General features: G+C 36.7%; 3 protein-coding genes and 1 non-coding gene across 9 annotated transcripts; 2 read left to right on the forward strand and 2 right to left on the reverse strand.

Moving 5' to 3' along the window:
- Positions 1-701: 701 nt before the first annotated feature.
- LOC118031340 (callose synthase 11) lies at positions 702-8,066 on the forward strand. 4 transcript variants are annotated; one of them, XR_012171254.1, is made up of 4 exons: positions 702-6,330; positions 6,779-7,028; positions 7,513-7,591; positions 7,704-8,066. XR_012171254.1 is itself a non-coding variant. In XM_035035717.2 (2 exons), the coding sequence occupies exon 1, from the start codon at positions 969-971 to the stop codon at positions 6,315-6,317; it is 5,349 nt and encodes a 1,782-aa protein (XP_034891608.1). In that variant the 5' UTR covers positions 702-968; the 3' UTR covers positions 6,318-6,330; positions 7,704-8,066. The 4 variants fall into 4 exon arrangements, 1 of the variants encoding a protein (XP_034891608.1); XR_004684517.2 differs by lacking the exon at positions 7,513-7,591; XR_004684518.2 differs by lacking the exon at positions 6,779-7,028.
- Positions 3,958-4,037, forward strand: LOC118031699 (small nucleolar RNA J33). The gene has a single exon (XR_004684565.1). It is a non-coding gene; the product is annotated as a small nucleolar RNA J33 (small nucleolar RNA).
- Positions 8,067-9,675: 1,609 nt separating the features above from the next.
- Positions 9,676-13,713, reverse strand: LOC118031341 (uncharacterized). Of its 2 annotated transcripts, XM_035035719.2 has the most exons (3): positions 13,343-13,482; positions 10,644-13,086; positions 9,676-10,057 (listed from the first exon to the last, which is right to left on the reverse strand). In XM_035035719.2, the coding sequence occupies exon 2, from the start codon at positions 12,999-13,001 to the stop codon at positions 10,692-10,694; it is 2,310 nt and encodes a 769-aa protein (XP_034891610.1). In that variant the 5' UTR covers positions 13,002-13,086; positions 13,343-13,482; the 3' UTR covers positions 9,676-10,057; positions 10,644-10,691. The 2 variants fall into 2 exon arrangements, with proteins under 2 accessions (XP_034891610.1, XP_034891609.1); XM_035035718.2 differs by having other exon boundaries at positions 10,644-13,713.
- A 1,929-nt stretch (positions 13,714-15,642) lies between these two features.
- LOC118031342 (probable ubiquitin-conjugating enzyme E2 24) lies at positions 15,643-23,444 on the reverse strand. 2 transcript variants are annotated; one of them, XM_073412531.1, is made up of 10 exons: positions 22,993-23,444; positions 22,808-22,866; positions 21,305-22,155; positions 19,746-21,200; positions 18,740-18,877; positions 17,610-18,059; positions 17,461-17,524; positions 17,218-17,357; positions 16,605-16,916; positions 15,643-16,195 (listed from the first exon to the last, which is right to left on the reverse strand). In XM_073412531.1, exons 4-10 carry the CDS (start codon positions 21,168-21,170, stop codon positions 15,950-15,952), a joined length of 2,775 nt encoding a protein of 924 aa, XP_073268632.1. In that variant the 5' UTR covers positions 21,171-21,200; positions 21,305-22,155; positions 22,808-22,866; positions 22,993-23,444; the 3' UTR covers positions 15,643-15,949. The 2 variants fall into 2 exon arrangements, with proteins under 2 accessions (XP_073268632.1, XP_034891611.1); XM_035035720.2 differs by lacking the exon at positions 22,808-22,866.
- Between the last annotated feature and the right edge of the window lie 1,826 nt (positions 23,445-25,270).

Genomic DNA, 25,270 nt, shown 5'->3' on the forward strand with positions numbered 1-25,270 from the left:
GGGCCCCACCACAAAATTAAATTAAATTAAAGAAACCACAATCAATAAATCCGAGACATTCGCCCATAACGTCTATTTTTTCAGTTTCACGCTTAGATCAATCCAATCAAAACCAGCCAGATCAGCATGTTTTCCATCTCTATTATTACATGTAAAAAAGATTAAGGAATATCCCCCACGCATTATTTTCTCGTCCTCTCTCTTTTCTCTTTTTTAATTCCTAGAATATCCCGTCAAGGCAAGTCCTTGACTGGTGGGCTCCCACATGATTCCCCACTCTCACTACCTCACTGATTGCTCCGTGCACGTCACTACTTTAATAGCGCGTGCTCTAACATCACTACATTTTCAGGTAGCCTTAGCCACGTATCAGTTCCCATACTTTTCTCTATACTCGAAATCAGTACACAAATACTATAAGTATTTCAATTTTACCATACAGCATCCATTTTGTCCCTCTTTCTATAGGGAAAAGCTCATTACATTTGGTTGGGCTGCAATGCCCTCTATCTTTAATAGAGTAAAACAAGCAGTTTGAAAAAGTTAGTCATGGAATAAATATGATGATTAAGGATCAAATTAGACGATTGGTGTACGGTAAGGACTATAATTGTATGGTTTAAACATATAGGGACTTCTTTGAAAGGATCTGAAAACCTCAACAAAAACAGAAGGCCGTGGCTTCACTTTCAATTGAACTTTTGAAAATTTCTCTTCTTGTGTTATCCAAAAGCCAAAAACTGGTGCAGCGCTTGCAGCTTTCTTTTCTCTTCCTTAAAACAGTGCTTAACCAAAAAAGAAAAGAAAAGAAAAGAAAAGAAAAGGAAAGCCACCAGCTTTCTCTCTCTCCTTAGACTTCACTCTCCTCCTCTTCCTTACCATAAGAAAACCAAGCTGAGATGAAGTCAGCAGCGGCTACATCACAGGCATTTGTAGACTGAACCAACTCAGCCAACCTGTTCCGCACCATGAACGTAGGGCAGGGGCCTTATCCCACGCGCGGTCGGAGTAATCTCCACGCGCGACCTCAACCACCACCACCACCACCACCACCACCAGAACCGTCAGTCTACAACATAATCCCAATCCACGACCTACTCACGGACCACCCTTCTCTCCGGTATCCGGAGGTCCGAGCAGCTGCCTCTGCCCTCCGCACAGTTGGCGACCTCCGTAAACCACCGTATGTAGCATGGGACCCGCACTGGGACTTGATGGACTGGCTTGGTGTCTTCTTTGGGTTTCAGAACGACAGCGTTAGGAACCAGAGAGAACACCTAGTTCTTCACTTGGCAAACTCCCAAATGCGGCTTGAAAAGCCGCCGAGTGCCCCTGACGCTCTCGACCCAGCCGTTCTCCGCCGGTTTCGGAAGAAATTGTTGGGAAACTACACTTCTTGGTGCTCTTATTTGAGGCGTAAGTCGGAGGTGATTATACCGAAAGCTAGGAATGACGATGGTCTTCGCCGTGAATTGCTTTATGTTGGGCTTTTTCTCCTTGTTTGGGGAGAATCAGCAAATCTGCGCTTCGCGCCGGAGTGTATTTGTTATATTTATCATCATATGGCAATGGAATTGAATAAAGTTCTTGATGATTGGACTGACCCTAGTACGGGTAGGGCTTTTTTGCCTTCAATTTCTGGTGATTGTGCGTTTTTGAAGAGTATTGTTATGCCATTTTATAAGACTATTAAGACTGAGGTTGAGAGTAGCCGAAATGGGAGTAAGCCGCATTCGGCTTGGAGGAATTATGATGATATAAATGAGTTTTTTTGGAGTAGGAGGTGTTTTAGGAAGTTAAAATGGCCTATTGATTTCTCCTGTAATTTTTTCGCTCATGTTGAGAAGATTAGGAGAGTAGGGAAGACAGGTTTTGTGGAGCAAAGGTCATTCTGGAATGTGTTTAGGAGTTTCGATAAGCTTTGGGTTCTGCTGATTTTGTATTTCCAAGCTAGTCTGATTGTTGCTTGGGAGAGGACTGAATATCCGTGGCTGGCGTTGGAGAGGCAAGATGTTCAGGTTGAGTTGCTGACTTGTTTTATTACGTGGTCTGGGCTTAGATTTGTGCAGTCGGTGCTTGATGCAGGGACGCAGTATAGCCTGGTTTCGAGGGAAACATGGTTGTTAGGGGTGAGGATGGGGTTGAAAAGCATGGCTGCTTTGACGTGGACCGTGGTGTTTGGAGTCTTTTATGGGAGGATTTGGAGTGCAAAGAATTCTGCTGGGTTTTGGTCCTCCGAGGCAGACAGGAGAGTAGTGACATTTCTTGAGGCTGCCTTTGTGTTTGTTATCCCTGAGTTGCTGGCATTGTTGTTTTTTGTTCTTCCTTGGATTAGGAATGCCCTTGAAGAATTGGATTGGAGTATTTTGTATTTGTTCACTTGGTGGTTTCACACTCGGATTTTCGTGGGACGCGGACTGCGGGAAGGGCTTCTTAACAATATCAGCTATACATTGTTTTGGATTGCAGTATTGGCTTCGAAATTTGTGTTCAGCTATTTCCTTCAAATCAAGCCCCTGGTTGCCCCAACTCAGGCTCTTTTGGATCTCGGGCATGTGTCTTACAATTGGCATGAGTTTTTCAGTAGCAGTAACAGAATCGCAGTTGTGCTGCTGTGGCTGCCTGTTGTTCTAATTTATTTAATGGACTTGCAAATCTGGTATGCTATTTTCTCTTCATTTGTTGGTGCAGCAATCGGGTTGTTTTCTCACTTGGGTGAGATTAGGAATGTTGAACAGCTTAGGCTTAGGTTTCAGTTCTTTGCTAGTGCTATGCAATTTAATCTCATGCCTGAAGAACAGTCGCTAAGTCCTAAGATGACACTGGTGAAGAAGCTCCGCGATGCAATACACAGATTAAAGCTAAGATATGGACTTGGCCAGCCTTACAGAAAGATTGAATCAAGCCAGGTGGAGGCAACTAGATTTGCCTTGATATGGAATGAGATTGTGACAACATTTCGGGAAGAAGATCTCATCAGTGATCGGGAATTTGAACTCTTAGAACTGCCACCTAATTGTTGGAGCATTAGGGTTATTCGCTGGCCATGCATCTTGCTAAGCAATGAGTTGTTGCTTGCCCTGAACCAGGCAAAAGAGCTCGCAGATGCACCTGATAGGTGGATTTGGTTGAAGGCAAGTCAAAGTGAGTATAGACGGTGCGCTATAATTGAAGCATATGATAGCATCAAGTATTTGCTTCTTACGGTTGTTAAACAGGGCACAGAAGAGAATTCTATTGTTGCAAACATTTTTCTAGAAATAGATGAGAAAATACACACCGAGAAGTTCACCGAGTCTTACAAGATGAATCTTCTAGAAGATATTCTTTCAAAATTAATATCACTTGTTGAGCTTCTGATGAGACCATGGAAAGATCTTAGCGTAGCAGTGAATATATTGCAGGCTTTGTATGAGATTTATGTTCGAGAATTTCCAAAAGTTAAGAGGAACACTCTGCAATTGAAACAAGATGGTTTGGCCCCTCGTGGTTCAGCTTCTGGTGAAGGGTTGCTCTTTGAGCATGCTATTGAGTTTCCTGATGCTGAGGATGAATTCTTCAATAGGCAGGTACGCCGATTGCACACAGTTCTTACTTCTAGAGAATCGATGCATGATGTCCCAAAGAATATCGAGGCAAGGCGACGAATTGCCTTCTTTAGCAACTCAGTGTTCATGAACATGCCCCATGCTCCCAACGTTGAGAAAATGATGGCGTTCAGTGTTCTGACGCCGTACTATGAGGAAGATGTGTGCTTTGGCAAACAAGACATTCGAACCCCCAATGAAGATGGCATTTCCATAATCTTTTATCTGCAGAAAATCTATGAAGATGAGTGGAATAATTTCATGGAGCGCATGCGCAGAGAGGGAATGGAGAATGAGAACGAAATCTGGGAGAAGAGGTCTAGGGATCTCCGACTTTGGGCTTCGCACAGAGGCCAGACACTATCCCGCACTGTGAGGGGAATGATGTATTATTATCGAGCACTTAAGACACTTTCCTATTTAGATTCAGCATCTGAGATGGATATAAGGATGGGCACACAAGAACTTGCTTCTCATCACTCATGGAGAAACAATCGTGGTTTGGATGGTCTTAACTCAATCAAGCCACCCTCTGCACCTAGACTGACCAAAGCTAGCAGCAACGTCAGTCTTTTGTTTAAAGGGCATGAGTATGGGAGTGCTCTGATGAAATTTACATATGTAGTTGCCTGCCAGTTGTATGGACAGCAAAAGGCAAAGCCAGACCACCGCGCTGAAGAGATTCTATATCTCATGAAAAACAATGAGGCCCTTCGAGTAGCTTATGTTGATGAGGTTAAGTTGGGGAGAGATGGAGTTGAGTATTATTCAGTTCTTGTGAAGTATGATCAGCAGCTGCAGAGGGAAGTGGAGATTTATCGGATCAGATTACCTGGTTCCATAAAGATTGGAGAAGGGAAGCCTGAAAATCAGAACCATGCTATAATCTTTACTCGTGGTGATGCAGTCCAGGCCATTGACATGAACCAGGATAATTACTTTGAAGAGGCACTGAAGATGCGGAATTTGCTGGAGGAATTTAAAGCCTTTTATGGTATCAGGAGACCAACCATTTTAGGAGTCCGTGAGAATATCTTCACTGGTTCGGTGTCCTCACTTGCTTGGTTCATGTCTGCTCAGGAAACAAGTTTTGTGACCCTGGGGCAGCGTGTTCTTGCAAACCCTTTGAAGGTGCGAATGCATTATGGTCACCCTGATGTGTTTGATAGATTCTGGTTCTTGCCTAGGGGTGGAATCAGCAAGGCTTCCAAAGTTATCAATATCAGTGAAGATATATTTGCTGGCTTCAATTGCACGCTTCGAGGTGGCAATGTGACGCACCATGAGTATATACAGGTAGGTAAGGGAAGGGATGTTGGCTTGAATCAGATTTCAATGTTTGAGGCAAAGGTTGCAAGCGGCAATGGTGAGCAGGTTTTGAGCAGGGATGTGTATCGGTTGGGCCACAGATTGGATTTCTTCCGGATGCTTTCTTTTTACTACTCAACTGTTGGGTTCTACTTCAACATGATGATGGTGGTCATGACTGTTTACACATTCTTATGGGGTCGCCTTTATCTTGCTCTCAGTGGTGTTGAGACACATGCGCTGAACCATAGCAGCAACAACAAGGCTCTTGGCACAATTCTGAACCAGCAGTTCATTATCCAGCTAGGACTCTTCACAGCCCTCCCAATGATTGTAGAGAACACACTTGAGCATGGATTTATTCCAGCATTGTGGGACTTTCTGACAATGCAGTTGCAGCTAGCCTCACTTTTTTACACGTTCTCTATGGGAACTCAATCCCATTTCTTTGGTCGGACTATTCTTCATGGGGGTGCCAAATACCGAGCAACAGGTCGTGGTTTTGTGGTGCAGCACAAGAGCTTTGCTGAGAACTATAGACTCTATGCACGAAGCCATTTTGTGAAGGCAGTTGAACTTGGAGTCATTCTAACAGTTTATGCTGCCAACAGCCCATTGGCTCGGAATACATTTGTTTACATTGCCATGACTATATCTAGCTGGTTCCTTGTGATTTCATGGATAATGGCCCCCTTTGTGTTCAATCCTTCTGGTTTTGACTGGCTAAAGACTGTATATGACTTTGGAGGTTTTAACAATTGGATATGGTACAGTGGTGGGGTGTTCACAAAAGCAGAACAAAGCTGGGAAACATGGTGGTATGAAGAACAGAGCCATCTGAGAACAACTGGTCTTTGGGGGAAGCTACTGGAGATTATTTTAGATCTTCGTTTTTTCTTCTTCCAATATGGTGTTGTATATCATCTTGACATTTCTGGTGGAAGCACAAGCATAGTCGTTTACTTGATATCTTGGACATACATGATTGTGGCGGTTGGGATTTATGTGATCATTGCTTATGCCAGCGACAAATTTGCAGCCAAGGAGCACATCAAATATCGTCTAGCACAGCTTATAGTCATCGTGCTTATAGTACTTGTGGTTGTTTTAATGCTGAAATTCACTAATTTGACAGTTCTTGATCTTGTGAGTAGCCTTTTGGCATTCATCCCAACAGGGTGGGGCTTTATTTGCATTGCCCAGGTACTTAGACCGTTTCTGGAGTCCACTGTTGTGTGGGATACTGTGGTGTCCTTGGCTCGGCTGTATGATTTGCTGTTTGGGGTAATTGTTATGGCTCCTGTTGCATTGCTGTCTTGGTTGCCTGGATTCCAGTCAATGCAGACAAGGATCCTATTTAACGAGGCATTCAGCCGAGGACTCCAAATATCTCGTATCCTCACTGGAAAGAAGTCTAACTGATATATAACTTGAGGTGATTTCTTCTATCTCAACATTTCATGGACTTCTGGAGTTCTTGATATTGCTATTTCTCATTGGCCGTAATTTGTGAATATTGTGATTGAGTTGGATTAATTTTGTGTTTCATGTATTCTTAAGTTAATCCTTACTGTTGAAGTTTAAACCATAAATACATTTTTTTCAATTATTGCTCTTTTTTTCCCTTGAAGACGTGAGGTTTTTTTTTTTTTTTTGAAGAATCCATGGGGCACTTTGTTGATCTTCCACGGAGATTCAATTATTGGTTCTGTCATGAATATCCTGCTGAATGACATTTTTTGGTTATATTAAATGACAGCTATTTCTCTGTACCGTTCCCTATAAGAGCATTCACTTTCACCCCCTGTATGTTTGGATATAAAGAGTTGTGTTACAAAAAGTTGAGCTAATCAGTAACCTTAAGCTGGGCTTTTCTTGTGCAGTCTACTAATCTACTTTATTTGATGGAACTCATATCAGCTTGAGACATCCTGAGGGAAATCTTGGTTTGTTTAAGTTATGAGTATCCCAAGTGGGAATTTTATTAGAGTGAATCTCTAGTTTGACCTAAAAATGTCCTAGGTGAGCCAAGAAACAGGCTGCTCAAGATGGACTGTCATTCAGTTAATCCCAAGCTGACACCGACAGCTTCCTGGAATGCCAAAACTATCATAATTATCGAGCCATCAAAGGGTAAATTGTATTCAGACTTGAAAACCTTGGTCATTCTGTATATGCTATTACTCTGATTGATGCTGGATCCTACCTGTGCTAACGTAAATGTTTCCCAAAGCAGATTTGGGAAGAGCCTATTTTTGTTGCTTTCTTGCTTTTCGTGCTCACAGAACATGACTTGTAATCTTTTACTGCCAATTCTTGCATGAATCATAAGAACATCACACACTGCATCCTTCATATGTTTGCTGGTTCCAAATCAGCAACTTGCTTTTGGCACCTGTGCTTTGCCTGCTGCCAGTGTTTTTTCACATTTAATGTGCAATTTTTTTGAGAATTGTGTGTGATCCTGAGAGTTACTGCCAGAATTGCATATTGAAAATTAATGAATTCTCGGACTTGCCTATTTGATTCAATCTATGACATTGCCTGAAACAAATTTTTTATTTAATTTTGAATGATGCAAACAAATTTTTGATTGTCAAAAGAATGCTTATTGCAGCTGTGTTAAATGAAGTTGGAGATTCCTCACAACTGCTCACTGGATTGTGCAATGCGAGCTCTATAAATTGTGCACATAAGTACTGGCATGCTTTATGACAATTATGCATCTAAGCAATTCATTTTTTCTCTCTGCCTGGTTGATTGCTGGTATTCTTATATGAAATTAACAAAGATTCTGTTACATCTCAGGTTTCTAGGTTGGACTAGAGAACAGAATTAGACAGGGTGGTGGACTCCTTTCCCACAGACCAAGGAGTTGGTTTTATTCTATGCTGCTGCTGCTACCTGATCTTTACCACTGTCAACTTCATCTGCTGCTTGCCATATCAGATCATGCTGTTGCATTCGACTCATTTCAAGATCTTTGTGCTTGTACAGAATAAATAGAAATGATTCACAGGAATTTTGATCCAGCCGCGCTTTTATTCTTTTCATGACTGCGTAAATATTGTTGATATGGTAAGCTCCAGTGCTAGCTTGTTAGGAGTAGTACCAAGTATATTGCCAGTAATTCTCTTGAATTCCATGTCCATTGCTAGTTATTCTGTTGCACTTGTGAGCATCGAATATTGATTGAATTGCTTTAAGAATAAGGTAATTACTCAGCAGAACGTAAAACATTTAGTATCCTGGCTTTGAAATACTCGAGTGTTTGCTAAGAGCTGCATTGTTTGTGTTATTGAATCTTCACGATCAAGGCATAAAAAAAGTGATACTTTAGGGTTCAGATTTCAGAGATAAGAACTCTTAGAAGCAGGGGCTAAATTCATTGTTTAGCATAAATGATTTGACCTGCTCTCGTTATCCCCTGTTGATGCCATAGCCAAACTCCACCAGCCTAAACTCGAAATGTGAAGGGGTTAAATTTGAACAGCAGTCTCATCGAGTTTAGCGTGTTTAGAAATATGAGTGGTGATGTTTTTCAAAGTATTTTGTACTTAAAAAAACATGTTAATAATTTTTTTTTATTTTTTTAAAATTATTTTTAAAATCAGTGTATTAAAATAATTTAAAAATATCAAAAATATAATAAAAATAAAAATATTTTAAAATATTTTAAAAATATTTTTAAAAGCCAAATATGCATGAAATGTCGCAATTGTTTTTTTCGCAGCAGGAACTCTTATAGCATAATGTATTGTTTCCACTTGTGTTTGTAAATTTTTTTCAATTTCTCATGTATACTATATTCATTTTTTATTTTATTTAAAAAAAAAAAATTCCTAGCAATCAGTCAAACACAGCCAAAAAATAAGGATGTGTATCTCTATTTGAAAGTAAGGTTGTTTTTAAAGTATTTTTTATTTAGAAATATATTAAATTGATAATTTTTTATTTTTTAAAAAATTATTTTTATATTAGCATATAAAAATAATATGAAAATACAAAAAAATATTAATTTAAATTTTTTTTTAAATTTTTTCTAAGATGTTTTTGAAATGTAAAAATAAATAAGTAGATTAATCCCACAATCAACTTGTTAATTTGAGGTTTGTAATTTTAATTTGGTGATTGTGAAACTCATTAATTCCATATTTTTTTATTTCAACATTCTTTTATTTTCCATATCAAATATTATTGACAGGAATCAAATAGTTGTTTTCCTTTATTTTTCATATCAAATATTATTGAGAATCACATAGTTGTTTCTAAACTGTTTTTATTTTTTTTAAAAAAATATTTTTTATTTTTTTATTTTAAATTAATTGTTTTTAAATTATTTTAAGGTGTGAATGTTAAAAATAAAATTTTAAAAAATATTATTTTAAAATTTTTTCAAGTAAAAAGTTTTTTTTGAAAAAAAAACTACCAGTTAAAAACTAGATTACACAGATGAAATTCTGAAATTGTGAAGAAAACACAGGTAAAAGATGAGTTAGAGCTAATCTATCAAATCCAACCTAACCATTAAATCTTCACTAGATTCATCTAAAATGGTGGTTTTATATTTAATTTGCATTATTGTACTTGAGATTTACAAATAAGGTTTTTAAAGGGTGGCACAATTAATTGAGTAAAATAATGCCAAAAACATTTAATGATTCAATTTCAGAAATTTCACCCAGAACACCATAAAACTTCTCCCAGCAATCCAAGTTAAGTCCTTCAGTTGCTTTCTGAGGATAGAAGAGATATGGCAGCTCTTTTAGACAACATGATGTGTAATGCTCACAAGAGAAAACTAAAATAAAATTAGAGCTGGGCGGAAGAACATGTTTAGTTTAAATTATCTACACCATTTCTCTGTACGTATCAAAGCCTAAACAGATTAAGTTCAATATACATCCAAGTATCGAATGATGCTTAATAGATGACGAAAAAAATCAGCTGTTCCTATGGATAACTAACACTTGTGGCAACGCTTTGTTGGTTCATTAACAGCAAATACTGACTTGAAAAGCATTCTTGAGATGTAGAGGAAGAAGTTCCATGGAACAGGTAGATGAAGAAGGTAGTCTCCAGCCCACAGCTTGCCCCCGTCTTCTAAATCTGCTTTCTGAGATTTCCATGTGAGTGGTATTATGACCTTCTCCGGCTGTCCCCTAGTAATTAAATTCAAATCACCATGATCAGAACAGACTATGACTTCTGAAGATCAAATTATAATTATAAGCTTTATTGGCTGCAATATCAAATTTGAAGAATGTCAATATGCCTGCAGTCTGCTAATTAGCTCATGTGCAGGTAATAAGATAACCACCAACCATTCATTTTCCGCATCAAAATTTTATGGAGCAAATACACATGGTGGGCATTTATCCCTTGAAAGAAACCAAAGATTGATAGCATGCACGCAAACATATACACATGTAATACACATGTAATATGATGCAAATATGAATAATTTTCTCCATGATGCTGTTGAAGAACAAAGCAAAAACACAAACATGCAAGCAGCATAAAAATAAATCCAGATATCGGTGTTGGCATTTGCTGTTAAAAAAAAGCTAGATGACTAAGAACTCAATTTCCAAGAATAGATGTGATAATCTCAAGAAAAAGTGCTATGGTGGATCTTGATACCAGGCTCAGATACTCTAAATCACCAACAAATAAAGTGATGACAAATTCCATAATCGCAAACTTGTAAGATAACCAAGACAACCAGAGTATTTAGCAGAACTTTACCTCAGTTGCTTTCATGCATCAAAGCAGTCATTCAGTGTCACAAAACCTTCAATGAGTTGTTATCTCTTGCAGTTCCTCGTTGCTAACTATGGGAACCTTTTCATATGCAGGACCCCCTCTAAATCTCTTTGGAAGAAAGCAACGACCACCAAATTGCTGCTGTAAGTAAATTAGGATAGCAAACAACAGGCCACACAACGGGATTATGATGTCCCAAGCAGTAGAATAAAAATCGTATGTGTGATTTGCATACAAGTATGACAAATCAAGGTACCATGCCGAACTGTGAGCCCTGTAAAGGTCATATGCATGAGGCAGAAAACGAATAACAGTTGTCCCAACATAGAACAAAGGGGCAAGAGCGTTTTCAACAGAGTTCAAGAATAAGTTAAACATTATCTGTGGGAGTAAGAAACCATCCAGAACCAAACCAGCATATGATTTAAGATCTGTCCAGGGATAATGTTGTTGGTAAACCTTATGACCTTGTAGCAGGTGTGGGCTCCTAGAAGTGTTTTTCCAGTGATGCACATACCATGCAATGAGTCCACCAACAATGTACATCGGTAAAGACAAATAAAGAACCCTTTTCTCAGAAATCCACACGTTTTTATTGCTTCCATCGCTCTGCCTAGCAGACCAAGTGAGTTGGAGTAGCCGGAATATCAAAAGAAAGGCTACCATCTTTACCACCCTTACTGCTACTTCATTGACTTCAAGCCATCCACCACTCTCAAGAAAAACATTTTGTTGGTTACGGTTTGACAAAAACAAGGCTTCGAAATTTAACATTAGAGGTATCATATGACCCAGAGTAAGAACAAGAAGCATCATAAAAGAAATGAAGGGTAGCACATCAGGATGCCTTTTCACATGATAGAGCTGCAAACCCATAAGGATACAAGCAAGAGTATTAGAAATCAAAACCATGGTTATTTCCATATCCATTCTCCAAATGGATTGTGCAGCTTGGTGCCTATAAATCGAGTTTGAAGATATCTCAAGCTTCTCAAAGTGAAGAGGGTCTGAGTTTTTCCTTACACTTTCAATGGTTCCTTTGATGTTACCCTGACCCTTTCCATTCAGTGGAGAAAACTGGACATTGACAAGAATCTCACAGTCAGTTGAATCATTTTTCATTGAATTTCCCATGCGTGATATCAAATGCCGACAACCTATCATGCATAGAACCCCGTTCTCATCATTGTACGTTCCTTCAGCTGAAATTGTGCCAGAGTCATTTGATGGAAGCATACCCGTGAACACCATCTTGTAGCTAATATTTAGATGACCACTGTAGTTGTTGGTCATTGGATATGGTTCAAACAGCTGATAACCCACAAACAATGGGGTTGAAAAGCCCTGTGCTATGTGTCCTTTTCCATTTCTCACTAACATATCAAACCGCATGTCAGATGAATAACCATGTGGGTATGTCTTTCCTTTACCTTTCATGGACTTCTTTTCTGCACAAGATTTATGCACCTTGTCAAGCATAGTATACTCATAAGATAGACCTGGAAGTCGCCTTATCCGAAACTCAGAACCATGAAACCCAATTCCAGGAAAGTAGCTCCTGTCATTCACAGTTTTGTTGCTATAAATTTGCCCCACAACAACACTCTGATCTCTAATTGTCAAAGTTCTGGGGAACCGCAAGGTCAATTGAATCGAGCAATCACCAACAGTAGCATTAGCTGATGAATCATTAAAATTCAAGACACGACATGCAACCACAAATAGTCTATTCCTCTTCTCATCCCAGACCCCCTCGCCAATTAGCGTTGTATAAGGATCAAAAACTCTTTCAGAGACATAAGGTCCATAAACATTAACAGCGGCAGAATCTGAAAACCCAATCAAAACCCGAGCTTCACGCCCACGCTCATGGTCACATCTAATTCCCTGAATTGTCATAATCTTCGGCAAAACCCCAGAACTCCCACTAAGAGGATTACATTTACCACCATTATCACCACTACAATCACTCCCATACTCCAATTCCAATATCCTAGTATGCCTATACATTTCAATTAAACACATACTTCTATCTACCGATTCGATAGGCAAATTCTCTCTCTCCCCGACACTATCATAAGTCCCACTAAAACCCACATCCACAGTCTCTTTATCTACCAATTTATACTTGTATTCACCAAAATGAGGAATGCCCAAAATCGAAACCTGCTCAAAATAACCAAAACTACCCTGAAAATCCAAACTTTCCAAAACCCCATTAATCAAGCCACTGAAGTCACTAAAACCCACGGGATAATTAGCCTTAAAAGCAGCATTTAAAGAACTTACACCACTGTTACCTGAACCAGATCCCACCATACACAGCTTCCCTATATTCATTGACCAGAATCCATATAGCTCAAACAATAGATACCTCGACCTGACTGGAATTCTCGGCGGGCGGTACCGGAATCTCTTCGAATTCCTGCGATCCCGTGTCACATTAGTCCAATCAAACCGAGCAGGAAAGAGAAATTTAAGAGACCCTCGAAGGGAAACCACATAAGGATTCACAGTTTGCTGAAGATCGAATTTTTTTGGCTTAAAAGAGAGGACACTCGGAGCCGAATCAGAGTCCCTTTTTTTGGGTATGATTTGTGAGCCACCAGTAAAGTATGCGACATCAAAATTAAGGATTTTGATTTTGTCTTCAAAGAAAGAGGCATTGTTCATGAGAGTACCTGTGATTGGTGATTCAGGGACTACGTTGTTGCAGTGTTCGGCGTAATATTCATGGAAATTAAAGGAATTTATTGTTGGTGTAGAGGTTGCCGAGGTTATAAGGAGAAGAAAGGTGAGGGAAATGAGGAAGGGAGTGATTGGGAATCTGCGAGAAGTAGAGTTTTTGAGAAATGGAGATGTTTTAGGAGCGCGAGACGGCTCCATTGTCGGTGGCGATTTGAGAAAGGTGAAGACTGTAGACTGAGGTGGGAATTAGGGTGGTATTTATAGGTGTGGTTGTTGGGTATTCGGTATTGTACCAGACCCGAATTTGGATCCTCTCTGAGATCGGGCTAAGAGGACAAAGATTTAGAAAAGGATCTATGGCATGGCAACGTTTTTGTTGATAAACTTTGATCCGGTGTTTCAGTAGATTTATTGTCTCCTTCTTTTACTTTCAAAGATTGAACATGTTGGAACCTTATAAAAAAAAACATTTATGTTGTTTTTTTTTTTTTTTTTTTTTTGGTAATCCGGGGTATTCGGATCAGCTTGCGCTCACCACAACTAATCCCCAGGTTCACTGAACATCCTGCAAACCCAATGAGCATGTAAGGCACCGCGGGGGATGACAGACGTACACAAGTGGAGCTTAAATCCTAATATAAAAAAAAAAACAAGTCCTTTCAATTACTAAGTTACAATTTCATGTGTATTGTTGTTGAATTGACGTAGAGGTTGCAAACGAACAAGTTGAAACTCGAGATATCTTAAAAATAACAATCCAGTTGAGATTTTTTAATCGTAAGATACGTGTGTATTGTTGCTGTGGTTATTTATTTATTTATTATTTTTAAAATTTTATTTTTAATATAAATATATCAAAATAATTTGAAAATAAAAAAAAATAATTTAAAAAAATTAAATAAATAATCATTGTTTTAAAAAAATATTTTTAAGATTAAAAAACAAATAGGCTACAAGATTTGTTTTTTTCAAAACAAACAAGTTTTAGATAAATATTTTTTCTGCTTAAAGTGTTAGAAAAGTTCACGGTAAACAGTGAAGTACCTTTTTTCCAAATTTTTTTAAATAATTATCCTTTAATTTATTTTTTTCATTTAATTTTATTTTTTAATATTGTATTAATTTTGAATTAATTATCATAATTTATTTTTGTTTATTTTTTTTTTTATATAAAATTTTAAATAAATATTTTAATATTTGATTAGTATCTAATTTTTATAAGTTTTTATTTTTGTTATTATATTATTAAATAAAAAATAATTTTTTATTAAATATCACAAGTATCTTAATTTGTTTATGTTTGCTTTATATAAAATTAACATAATCTCAAACGAATCTCCTAATATTTAGTTGGTGATTAATTTTTCAAGTTTATATTTCTGTTATTATATTATTAAGTAGAAAATAATATAAAAAAACAAAAATATAATTGTTAAACTTAATAGAGTTCATAATCCGAGTCATAAGTTTTGTGAAGTTAATTAATGAAATATATGTTAATCAAATATATTGTTATTTCAATATTTTTTAAAAATAAAATTATTTTTTTAAGTTAAATTATATTATTATTAATTGTTGAAGTTATTTTTAAAACCGTCATATCATTTGAATTATCTCAAGACAATTTAAAATATAATATAACCTATAGAAGGAGTCAAGTTCAAAAATTTATATATTAATATGCTTGGTCGGTTTAAAAATATCACTAAAAAAATAACTCTTGACCTAGATTTTTTTTAGATTCATTTTATTTTAATCAGACCTTCAGCAAAACTCCAAAATGTATTTATTGTTTTGATAATCTTCTCTTGCATTTGACTCCAAAATGGTATTTGAAAAGCAACCAACTGTGAAATAGTCAAGTCCGAGATGGTATTAGGTGAGCAACTGTGAAATAGTTGAAATAACTTGTTAATTCTCATCGGAGAATCTGTGTATCTGGTCTTGATTTATCCAGAGAGATGAGCTCTGCGGAAGTACAGATCATGGCTGGTAAAACTCAAGTCCTCAATTATCAAAAAAAGAAAGCACAGCTTACTGCTGCAACAGGTTTTGAGATGATATGTCAACACAGGGGGCCAAACAACATGAAGGGCTCGGCTTTGATGAATCCAGTCGACGTAAATATTTCAAATTTCTTCCCTTTTACCTAGTGAAAAACTAGGTCAGGGAGAAATAGATTTAGCTTAGTTCTTTGGTGGCTAGCAACTGGAACCTCGAGAACAAACGTTTGTAAGAATTACTGCTTCGACAATGTTCAAAAAGAAAACTTAAAAAGCATTGGCAGCGTCACTAAAAATAATCATTTACAAACCAATCCAAATTTTATTACATTATTCGAAGTTTTCTGAGCCCACAATGCATTATTTTTTTTTGAGAATAATACATCTTTCTCACGATCAGTTTCTGAAGCAAACCATAGCATAAATACATTTACAGCACCAAGACTCTTAAAAATATTTACTATATTTTTTTTGCTTTTTTTTTTGGTTCTCACAAAGCATGCACACAATGAGATCACACGAAGACTTAAAACCACCAAGAACACGATGATATCATATAGAATTATAGATATGGGAGGAATGCCTTGCTATGAACATTCATTTCTCTTCCTCAGTGAATCGGCTGCAATCGATTCCTTTACCAGAAAATGCCTCTACGAGCTTTGGGAAGAGCTTTCCAAGCATGATTTTGAACCCTGTCGAACCACCCTTTTGATTTTCATGCTCGGTGCTTCCAGAGTCGAGTGCATACGCCACCGGAGCTCCTTCCAGATATGATTTACAAGCCAATAGAATATTCTGAGAACGTAGCTTTAAGTGCTCCTCTATGAGTGGCTCAAAATGCTGTAACAGTATATTGACACACACTAAATTAATCCTGATCGCTAACAAACAGCATTTCTACATAAATTCACAAGGCAAAAAAAAAGCCTGAGAAAATAACAGGATAGGGAAGTCCAAAATCCTGTAAAATCCCAAATAAATTGTTTTTAATGAAGAACTTTCTGAGAACATAATATGTAACACTCTATCATCATGAAATACAGTACTCAGAACACAGTAGGACTGTGAAATTCATCTAAGGGATCCAAGCATCCTTAATATTATATTAATCCAAAAACGGAAGTAGCATTTGACAGAGTTGGTTTTCTAATGATATTTTGACTATAGTTCAAAGGCAATTATCATCATATTTATGAATAAAATCAATGCAACAGTGGAGTAATTTTGTTATCAGAATTGTTTATTTTACCTTTGGTGGTTGGCGGAGCAGGTAAAGCATGGATTTCCAGGTCATAAGGAATGCGTTTTCGTTATAGCTTATAGAGTTTTTCTCTCCCTCAGCTCTTCCTATCTGCTTATCATACCCAGCCTCGTTAAAGTAGGGTTTTTCATTAAGCACAAGGGCCTGGAGGGAGAGAAGAACTTGAAGAATACTGGAGCTTTCTGGACTCCATACTTCAGAGCCTGAGCCTGTCCATGTGTTGAGGAGACTCAGACAGATTTTTCCAGACTCATACAGATTTGGATTCACCCGAAGTCCACCAGAACGGTAATGCACCAGCTGCATGAGAGATTACGTTGACCAAAGGTAAGTTTCTTGTCAAAAATGAATGATCCTCATTCATGTAAGTAGACATACAGTTAAAACAAAAAAAAAAGATAGACTTCTCTATCGGATAACCTAAATTTGAAAAGTTGTATGTCCCTTTGAACAATGGCACTGCGTTTTCAGATTAACCCTTTGGTATAAGGGAACAGAACTTATAGAGATCATTTTGTCTTTGAGCAGCACTGACCAATGTGCAGCCGTTAACTCAAGCAGCTCTAGAGTGTGAACGCTTAGGAACTTTAGATTAACTTACAGGTGGTTCATGAGGATACCCTGGAGGAAGAAAAATATCAAAAAAGAACAGTCCATCATGATATGGAGTTCCATTTGAACCAACAATGGCTGCACGAAGAAGATCCATCCTATCCTCATAGATGCGGACATAGATTGACTCTGTTCAGGTTACCAAAGGTCTTAGAAATGATGCAAAAGTTGAAAAATGAACCTCCACAAATAACAATCAAAAGTGAAGTCCAAGATTAGATAAAAAGCTAACCAGGAAGATTCTTTTCTAGAATACTCCACTCCTGTTGAACCTTCCTCAACCAACCTCTTTTCACCTGTGTGGAGCAAAACATAAAGCATATGATTGGTTATTCCTGTTGACTACTAGCTTAGAGAGAAAAATGAAGTCAAGCTTCTGACCTGAGACAATGCTGGCACATTCCCTGCACCATCAAGAAAGTGGTGGTCAGAACAATCAGCAACCATATCAAATTGATCGAACCGTTCTGGCCTCTTGCTGACAGATGAAGATCGATGTTCTTTGCTCTCCTGATCATCATTGATTTCTGGCTTTAAATTTGTCCCTTCAAATCTCAGCATGTCACCAGCTACTAAAGGTTGCATCTCCATGCACAGATCACAAGTTTCTGGATTTTCTTTCTCTTCAGGTGTCTTGAATTCATTTTCATCTTCAGAAATAAGGTCAGATGCTATTGGGCCAGACACTGATGTGGAACCAAAGGGTCCAAATATACCTTCTGTAATCCTTGTGAAAAATCCAAGAGCAGATTGAGGAAGAAGGGAAAAGGAACTGGATTCCCACGGGCACTTAGTGCTCTCATCACCAATGCTAATGGAATTTAGCAAGTCCTAAGAATGTATCTCTCTTCAGTTCGAGTTTTAAAAGGAGATGAAAATGCAAATAATTCAAGAAGCTTTATAAAATAACCAGAGCATTAATTATTCCAAACTAAAGAAATTCACCAGAATTCTGTTTTTGTTTATGGTCTGTCAAATATGGTAACACAATATTTTTAGTGATTGTGTATTACATAGAACAAGTTTAAGTTGGGTCACTGTTTAGAGCCTTCAATTCTTTATTAATTCGTTTTGACATCAGTTTATTAAGCAATCAAAGATGGGCATCAAGCAAACATGTCCTGATGAGTGAGTTTTAAGTAGAGAATATTTTTGAGGTTATATATTCACTTTTATTATGTATCTTCTGTAATTGCAGATCAATCCTGTATGTTTATACACTTCAAAACTCAACAGATCAATCCTGGACGTCTATATGCTTCAAAACTTAACAGACCATTCACCAAAATTGTAACAGCTGAAACACCTAGCAAAACTGAAATCCTGGATTTCGCATAAGCTATTCCAGAAGTTCATAGCTCAAAACTCAACATGCAAGTTGCTTCCTTATTTATTTTATGCTAAATTAAAAAATTGGACCCTTCATTTCAGCATGTTATCACCCATACTGAACTTCCAGAACTGGAGAGCAACTCTATTTTCTTGATATGAGAGAAGGGAGTTGAATTTACCTTTCCTTTCAGGACTGAAAATTGTTTGTCATGATCAACTGTCTCTTGATTCACTTCCTCTTCATGATGTTCATGTTGCGCCATTGTTTCAGCTGAAACTTCATTTTTATCAATTCGAAAAATGTCGTTAGGTGAAACCTGTACAATGTCCAACACGGTATTTAAGATTGACGTTTCAATCAGTCTCCCCAGCAATCGATGAAAAAAATAAAGCACAGTTGTTTAAAAGCTGATTTTAACCAGAGGATGAATTATGCCAACGTTCAGATTTATCTGGTTTTTGAAACTGAGATTATCACATGTCAAGAACGTAAAGGTTACTGGAAATCAAACAGCACAATGGACCTGCTAATCTTCCAAACACGAATATAAATCCTAATTCTATATGTCAAAAGAAAACGTAAAAGAAATTCAAATTACTGACCCCAAAACTACACCTCCACAATATCACTAGGTGTTGGGTGGGGTGAACTAACCCAAGGAACCTGCTGGCCTATTTTTATGGCTCGTCGTGGATTCTGCCGAAAGCTTGCTAATGGTCTCCAATTTAAGAGAACAAGACAATTTCCCATAAAAAGTAGCAGTGCAAAGTCCAAACAACTTTAAGGCCGCAGCTGGGTGGTGGGTTTTACAAGGCTATGATTGCAGGTTCATGACATGTGCAACCAGATTTGAAATGAGTAACAAGAATAAGGAAATATGAATGTTTTAGATAATAATAACCAAACTAATTAGGGCATACATTGTCATTGCACCATGGGTTTTTTACCAAATTTTTCATAATTAGCCATTGGATTCAGTGCAACTTCCATTCTATCACCCCTAATTCTGTAATACATAGTGCAACTTGAGAGAAATGAAACGGATCACACCATCTACATGTGTCCAAGACAGTGCAAACACATCCTGGACTCTCAAATGCCTACTAAAACTAGAAAATTGTAAATTAATGAACACAATAATCACGAAGTTCAAATGAAGAATGAAAAATGGCTAGAGCTCGCACCTTGGTTTTGAGACTAGAAGCCCAAGTCACCTCAACGCTACCATCTTCAAAGCCAGTCACATAGCCAATACAGGACAGGTAATCAACCTGATCTTTACCATGGTCACTTCCTTCAAGGGGAGCATCTGCATTCATTCCAGTCTCTCTGTTCACATGGTTTTTATTAGCCTGATCCAAGTTTTTAAATACAATATCCCCATAAGAGTAGGAGTAGTCAGGGTGTTCAACTAGCTCGTAAGCACTAACAGTTTCCTCAATCTGACCATTTCCTACATTGTTAACATGGTTCACTCCAATGGATTTCCATTTCACCATAACAGTCCGTTCCTTCGCATCCACACAATTCACAACACCCCATTTTTGGTTATCTGAAACATGTGGATCATCACAAGCACCCTTCTCTAATATGAACTGCCCTGGCCAGAAATCATGAGCATTTACAATATTTACAGGAAGCAGAGACTGCGAATCCAATCCCTGCGAGCACCCACCATCCTGCCACACAACATCAACAATGGTTTTTGTCTTCACAATAACAAATATATCCTGAAAATTCATGCAAGGGTCCTGTCCCTTAAACCCATGGCCCGTCCTCCTGTCCTCTTTAATGATCTTAATGATAGATGCATCAAAAAATATCTGCCCATTCATACCCTTACAATCAGCCAAAGGAAGCATGCACCAATCACCAAGCTGCCAATTTTCATGCAAGAAGCATGACAACAAAGTCAAGTTTCTCGCATCCTGCAAACGCTGAGGAGCAGGCAAACTCAAATCAACAAGAGCACAGGCAAGCCAATCAACATACACTAAACCTGCTTTTACAGCAGAAACAGTCCCTACATCCTGATTTTCCTTCCAAACTCCACATAACCATCTAGCTGATTTAGACACTGCTGAGAGCCTAATCCGTATTCTCTGTCCTGGATAATATGGATATGTTGGATCTTCAAGCATGTTAGAAGAAATAGGCAAGAGCTTTTCTTGATCCACTGCAGTAACCTCACAAGATGTCCCATCATCAAATACAACAGTGACATTGTCAACAACTTTATCAACCCTTCCTATCCATGGCCCATGAACCACATAATCCCCCACTGAAATGGATCGAATCTTCAAAAGTTTCTTTGAATCAACATCTTTTATGATTTTTCCATGCCTATTTTCCAAGTTGACAAGCATATTAACATTTACAACTCTGCCCATCTGTCCAGATGGATCAGTCACAGAAGAAACAATGTCCCCATGTACAAAGCCTCTCTCAAATGAGAGGAAATCATCAATTTTACCTATGCTTTCCTCCAGGCCAGAGAAAATGCTGCTAGCCCTCCCGCCATACAGAAAGTCAAGTTCCTCTATGTCCTCACTGCTACTACCATTATCACTGCAACTTTCCCAGTCAGAGTCGCCGTGGAGCATATCCATCACATACAATGATATATCTAAACTTCACCTCTGAGACACGAAAATGATAATTTAAGGTCATAATAATAAAAAATGCAAATCTAACAAATATGTTTAAAAAAAAGTAATGAATAGTGAGGAGAAGAGAAAAGTACCGTTTAATTAACACTTTTTCAAGCAACTGTCCAAGATCAGCGCCACTGTAATGCTATGATAAACACACTGGCAGAAGATAACTAAATGGTGGTGTGCCGTAGGATTGAACTACAGGTGCTGATAATGTGGAATGGGTTGAAAGTATATGTTTTCTCAATTGATGCTGAGGATCAATATGGATATCTTAACCTTTAAAGGAAGAGATGATGTTCAAAACACCAAAATTTGCCTTAAAGGGATAACGGGAAGCCAACTAAGGACTTCCTAATGCCAAAGGAGATTTGCCCTAAAGGGATAACAGGAGTCAACAAGGACTCCAAATGCCAAAGGAGATTTGCCCGACGAATGGACTGAAGCTTCTGCAAGAAGAAACTTCCAAAGAAGATCGTACTGCACAGCTGATAAATTGATGAGTCACAACTGTTGCAGATCGGAGTGAAGCTCAACAGAGAGAAAAGAATTTAACGCCAAAGAAGATCTGCCCTTTATAGGGAGGGAACTTCAGTAACTTTGCCAAAGGAGATTTGCCCTAAAGAACTTACTCTTAACGTCTAATTATTACTATCAACTCTTAAAAAGGAATTTATATCGCCAAAGAAGATTTGCCCTGCTAGAAGCCAAACTTTCTGCCAGGTTGGTCCAGTGCCAATTGCCAAAACCTCATGGAAAGCAGTCAGCTAAACAGAATAAAATGTAAAACCAGGTCATCCAGACACACTTCTTGCAGCTTAACTTGATTCATGGAAACTTGATTCTGTGCTCAACGATGTCTTAAACAGAACCGTCTCATAGCCAGCATTAGTTGCCAAAAGTAAGTCCTTTTGCATCTAGTTTAGTGTGTCCATGCAACCTTCAAGAACAAAACCTATTAATGATATTATGTAAGGAAAATACAAGCCAATAATTCAAAGAAGTCACGAAAAGATAAACTTTTCTCAAGGAATTTATGATGGTTTTGTTATGTAAAAGAAGAAAAATCCAAAACAGGGCACAAATGTTTGAATGAGGAAGCAAAGAAAAGAGAACTTGGAACATGTTGAATGAATTGTTCTGCGTATTGGAACCATATTTTCTCAGAGACAAAGAATAACATCCCATGACAGAAAGCCATTAAAAAAATAAAACTCTAGTTGATTAATTCCAAAAACAAAAATCTACCCCATTCTCTAGAATGACCTTCATCAGAACGTTCATAAATTCACAAATACAGGAAAATATATGGACAGAGAGCAAAAGTGTATAAGAACACAGAACTTTAGCCCCGTGCTAAATATATACTAAATAAAGAATCAAATTGCCTAAACCATATTTATCTGCATATTCCCAGGACCACCTCCTTCAATAACAGCATCATAAATTCACAACATAAATAAAACTATAAAGCAAACAAGCACCTTGTAAACATAAGTGAAATTTCACCAAAAGTCAACAAAAGAATTGGCTTCCAATTGCCCAAGCAATTCAAAACAACATCAGATGTGAAAAAATGAAGAAAAATTAACCTCGAAGAACCTTTTTTATATATCAAAGAACCAACAAACCACACCATAGCTCTTAAGTCCTAAAAAAAAAAAAAAAAAATTCATCAATCCCATCATGACGCATAGCATTATTACACACCACATATGCACATATATAATATATGAACGCATGTATGTAAAATAAAAAAAGTTAGATAGAAAATTACAATTTAAAGCTTCTATACGTCACAGGAGCCATATGTACAAACTATCACCAACAGTCCACCACCACCACCACCAGGAAAACCATACAAGGTACTACATGAGCCAATCAAAAGAACTCAACCCAATTCATAACTTGGCAATAAAGACAAAATTCTTCAGACTTTCCTCGCACTTTCTTGGCCAAGAAAAGAAAAACAGAAGGCTTTATGTGACTGGGAATTCAGTGAGGTCAATAAGGATGTCCTCTCTGAACCCCACACATCAAGGCATGAACGGAAGCGGAGAACATTGCACAAAGACACAGACACAGTCAGTAAAAAAAAGAAAACAAGGGGTCAGTTTCTTTCTCTCTCTAGAGTTTAGTCAGGTATGTGTTTAAGGCGGCTTTGGTATGTCTCTCTCTCTCTCTCTCTCTAAAATCTAAAACTTTGGAGGTTGTTTTGAGTGCTTAAACTGGCAGTCACATCCAATAAGATATAGAGATGGTTAAATGTGGATACGCACAGAATATACCTACAGTATCAGGCTCAAATACTGTTCTTGCTGCTACAAAAGCAGTCAGATTACTCAATTCACTATTTTGCCCTTGTCTAGCAATCAAATGACAGACTGCTAATCACGACTCCATTTTTACTGAAAAGATTTTTATATTTTTTTTTGGTTGCGATAGCAGCCAAGGGTTAATGGCATGGCAGGCTGGTTAAGCCTTAAACCTATTTGTTTTTTTTTTTTTAGAAAAAAAAAATTAGGGTATTCTGAAATTAGCCTTGGATCACCAAAATTAACTGTTCTTTCCCAACAAAGGAAATAATGCAATTTATATAATCATAAAAAGGGTTGAGTTTTAAAAGAAATTAATTTGGAGTTTACATGGTAAATCTAATATATCAACTAATATTACTTGGGTAAAAATTTAGTTTGGCAGGAAAGAATTCTTCAATAGATCTCTTTATTTTTTTAAAAAAATATTATTAACTCGAGTCAATTTAAATTAATTCATCAATTTATAACTCTAATTTTACACTAAATCACGTGTAAAGTTAAATCTACTTTGTTTATAATATCTTTATACATATAAAAAATATATATATATTTTTAGATTCAGATTCTAAAAATTATAATTTATATAAAAATAAAGAATAAATCTCTTTAATTATCAAATCAATATTTGAAAGTTAATTATAAAATATTGTTTAGCGCAGTGGTTGAATCATTATTTTTTATTTTTAAATTTTTTTGCTTTAAATTATATTTTTATATTTTTATATTTTTTTAATTTACTGTTGTCAAAATAAATTTTAAAAAATAAAAAAATATATTATTTAAATACATTTTAAAATAAAAAATACTTTAAAAAATAATTTCTAACATTATTTCAAATATCTTTTAAGCCTCTAATAAACCAAAAATTGGTTAAACGACACAATTCATTTTAAGAGGGATTTGGACAAATTTTTTTTTTTTTGTGAAATCCTCTAATAACCCGATTTTCTTTTTATTTTGTTAATTAAACTTTAATTATAACTCTACAATGATAGAACCAAACAACATTATAAGCATTGTTAGCATGACAAAATAATTTTAAATAAAAAATTAAATTTTTATCAAATAATATTTGAGCCGGGTTCTCAAACACTATTATAATAGACAATCAAGATGTTAACAAGATATAAAAAACCCTTACTTAATGTGCACTTAGTTTGTCTTTAAATATAAAAAATAACTTTATTTTTCAAAAAAAAAAAATAATAATTAGAATTTTGTGTTTCTAAAGTAAATGTTTTCATTTACAAATCTTCAATTTCCAAGCTTCTTCCATAAATATTCTTGCATGTTTTAGGCGGAAGACATGTGTTTTCATGTTAATACTTTTAGGTAATATATATATATAAGTTTTCTTACTTCTTCTTTTTTCTAACATCATTAATTAAGAGGCATTCATAAGTCATTAAATAAGATACCAATCTCTCTTTTCTTTGTGTTCCTACAAAGAAAATGATTGTGATTCTCATATTTGTAGTGAATTATATAAAAATTAAGACGTTAAAATTAATCAATGTTACAAGAAAAAACGCCAAAATTAATTATATATAAGTAAAAAACTTGGAAAAAAAATAAAAAATTGAAACTCAATGTCTTTTCCGAAGCTCAAAGTGTAAGAAAAAATCCCATATATATTTAAATGGATCCTTAATTAATAATTAGCTGGAACATGCCTTTTTCTTTTCTTATTTGCATGTCAACTAGACGTCGAGGGATCCTTTTTTTTTTTTCTTTTTT

This window comes from Populus alba, chromosome 11 (assembly GCF_005239225.2).
Source record: "Populus alba chromosome 11, ASM523922v2, whole genome shotgun sequence".
Taxonomy (NCBI): Eukaryota; Viridiplantae; Streptophyta; class Magnoliopsida; order Malpighiales; family Salicaceae; genus Populus; species Populus alba.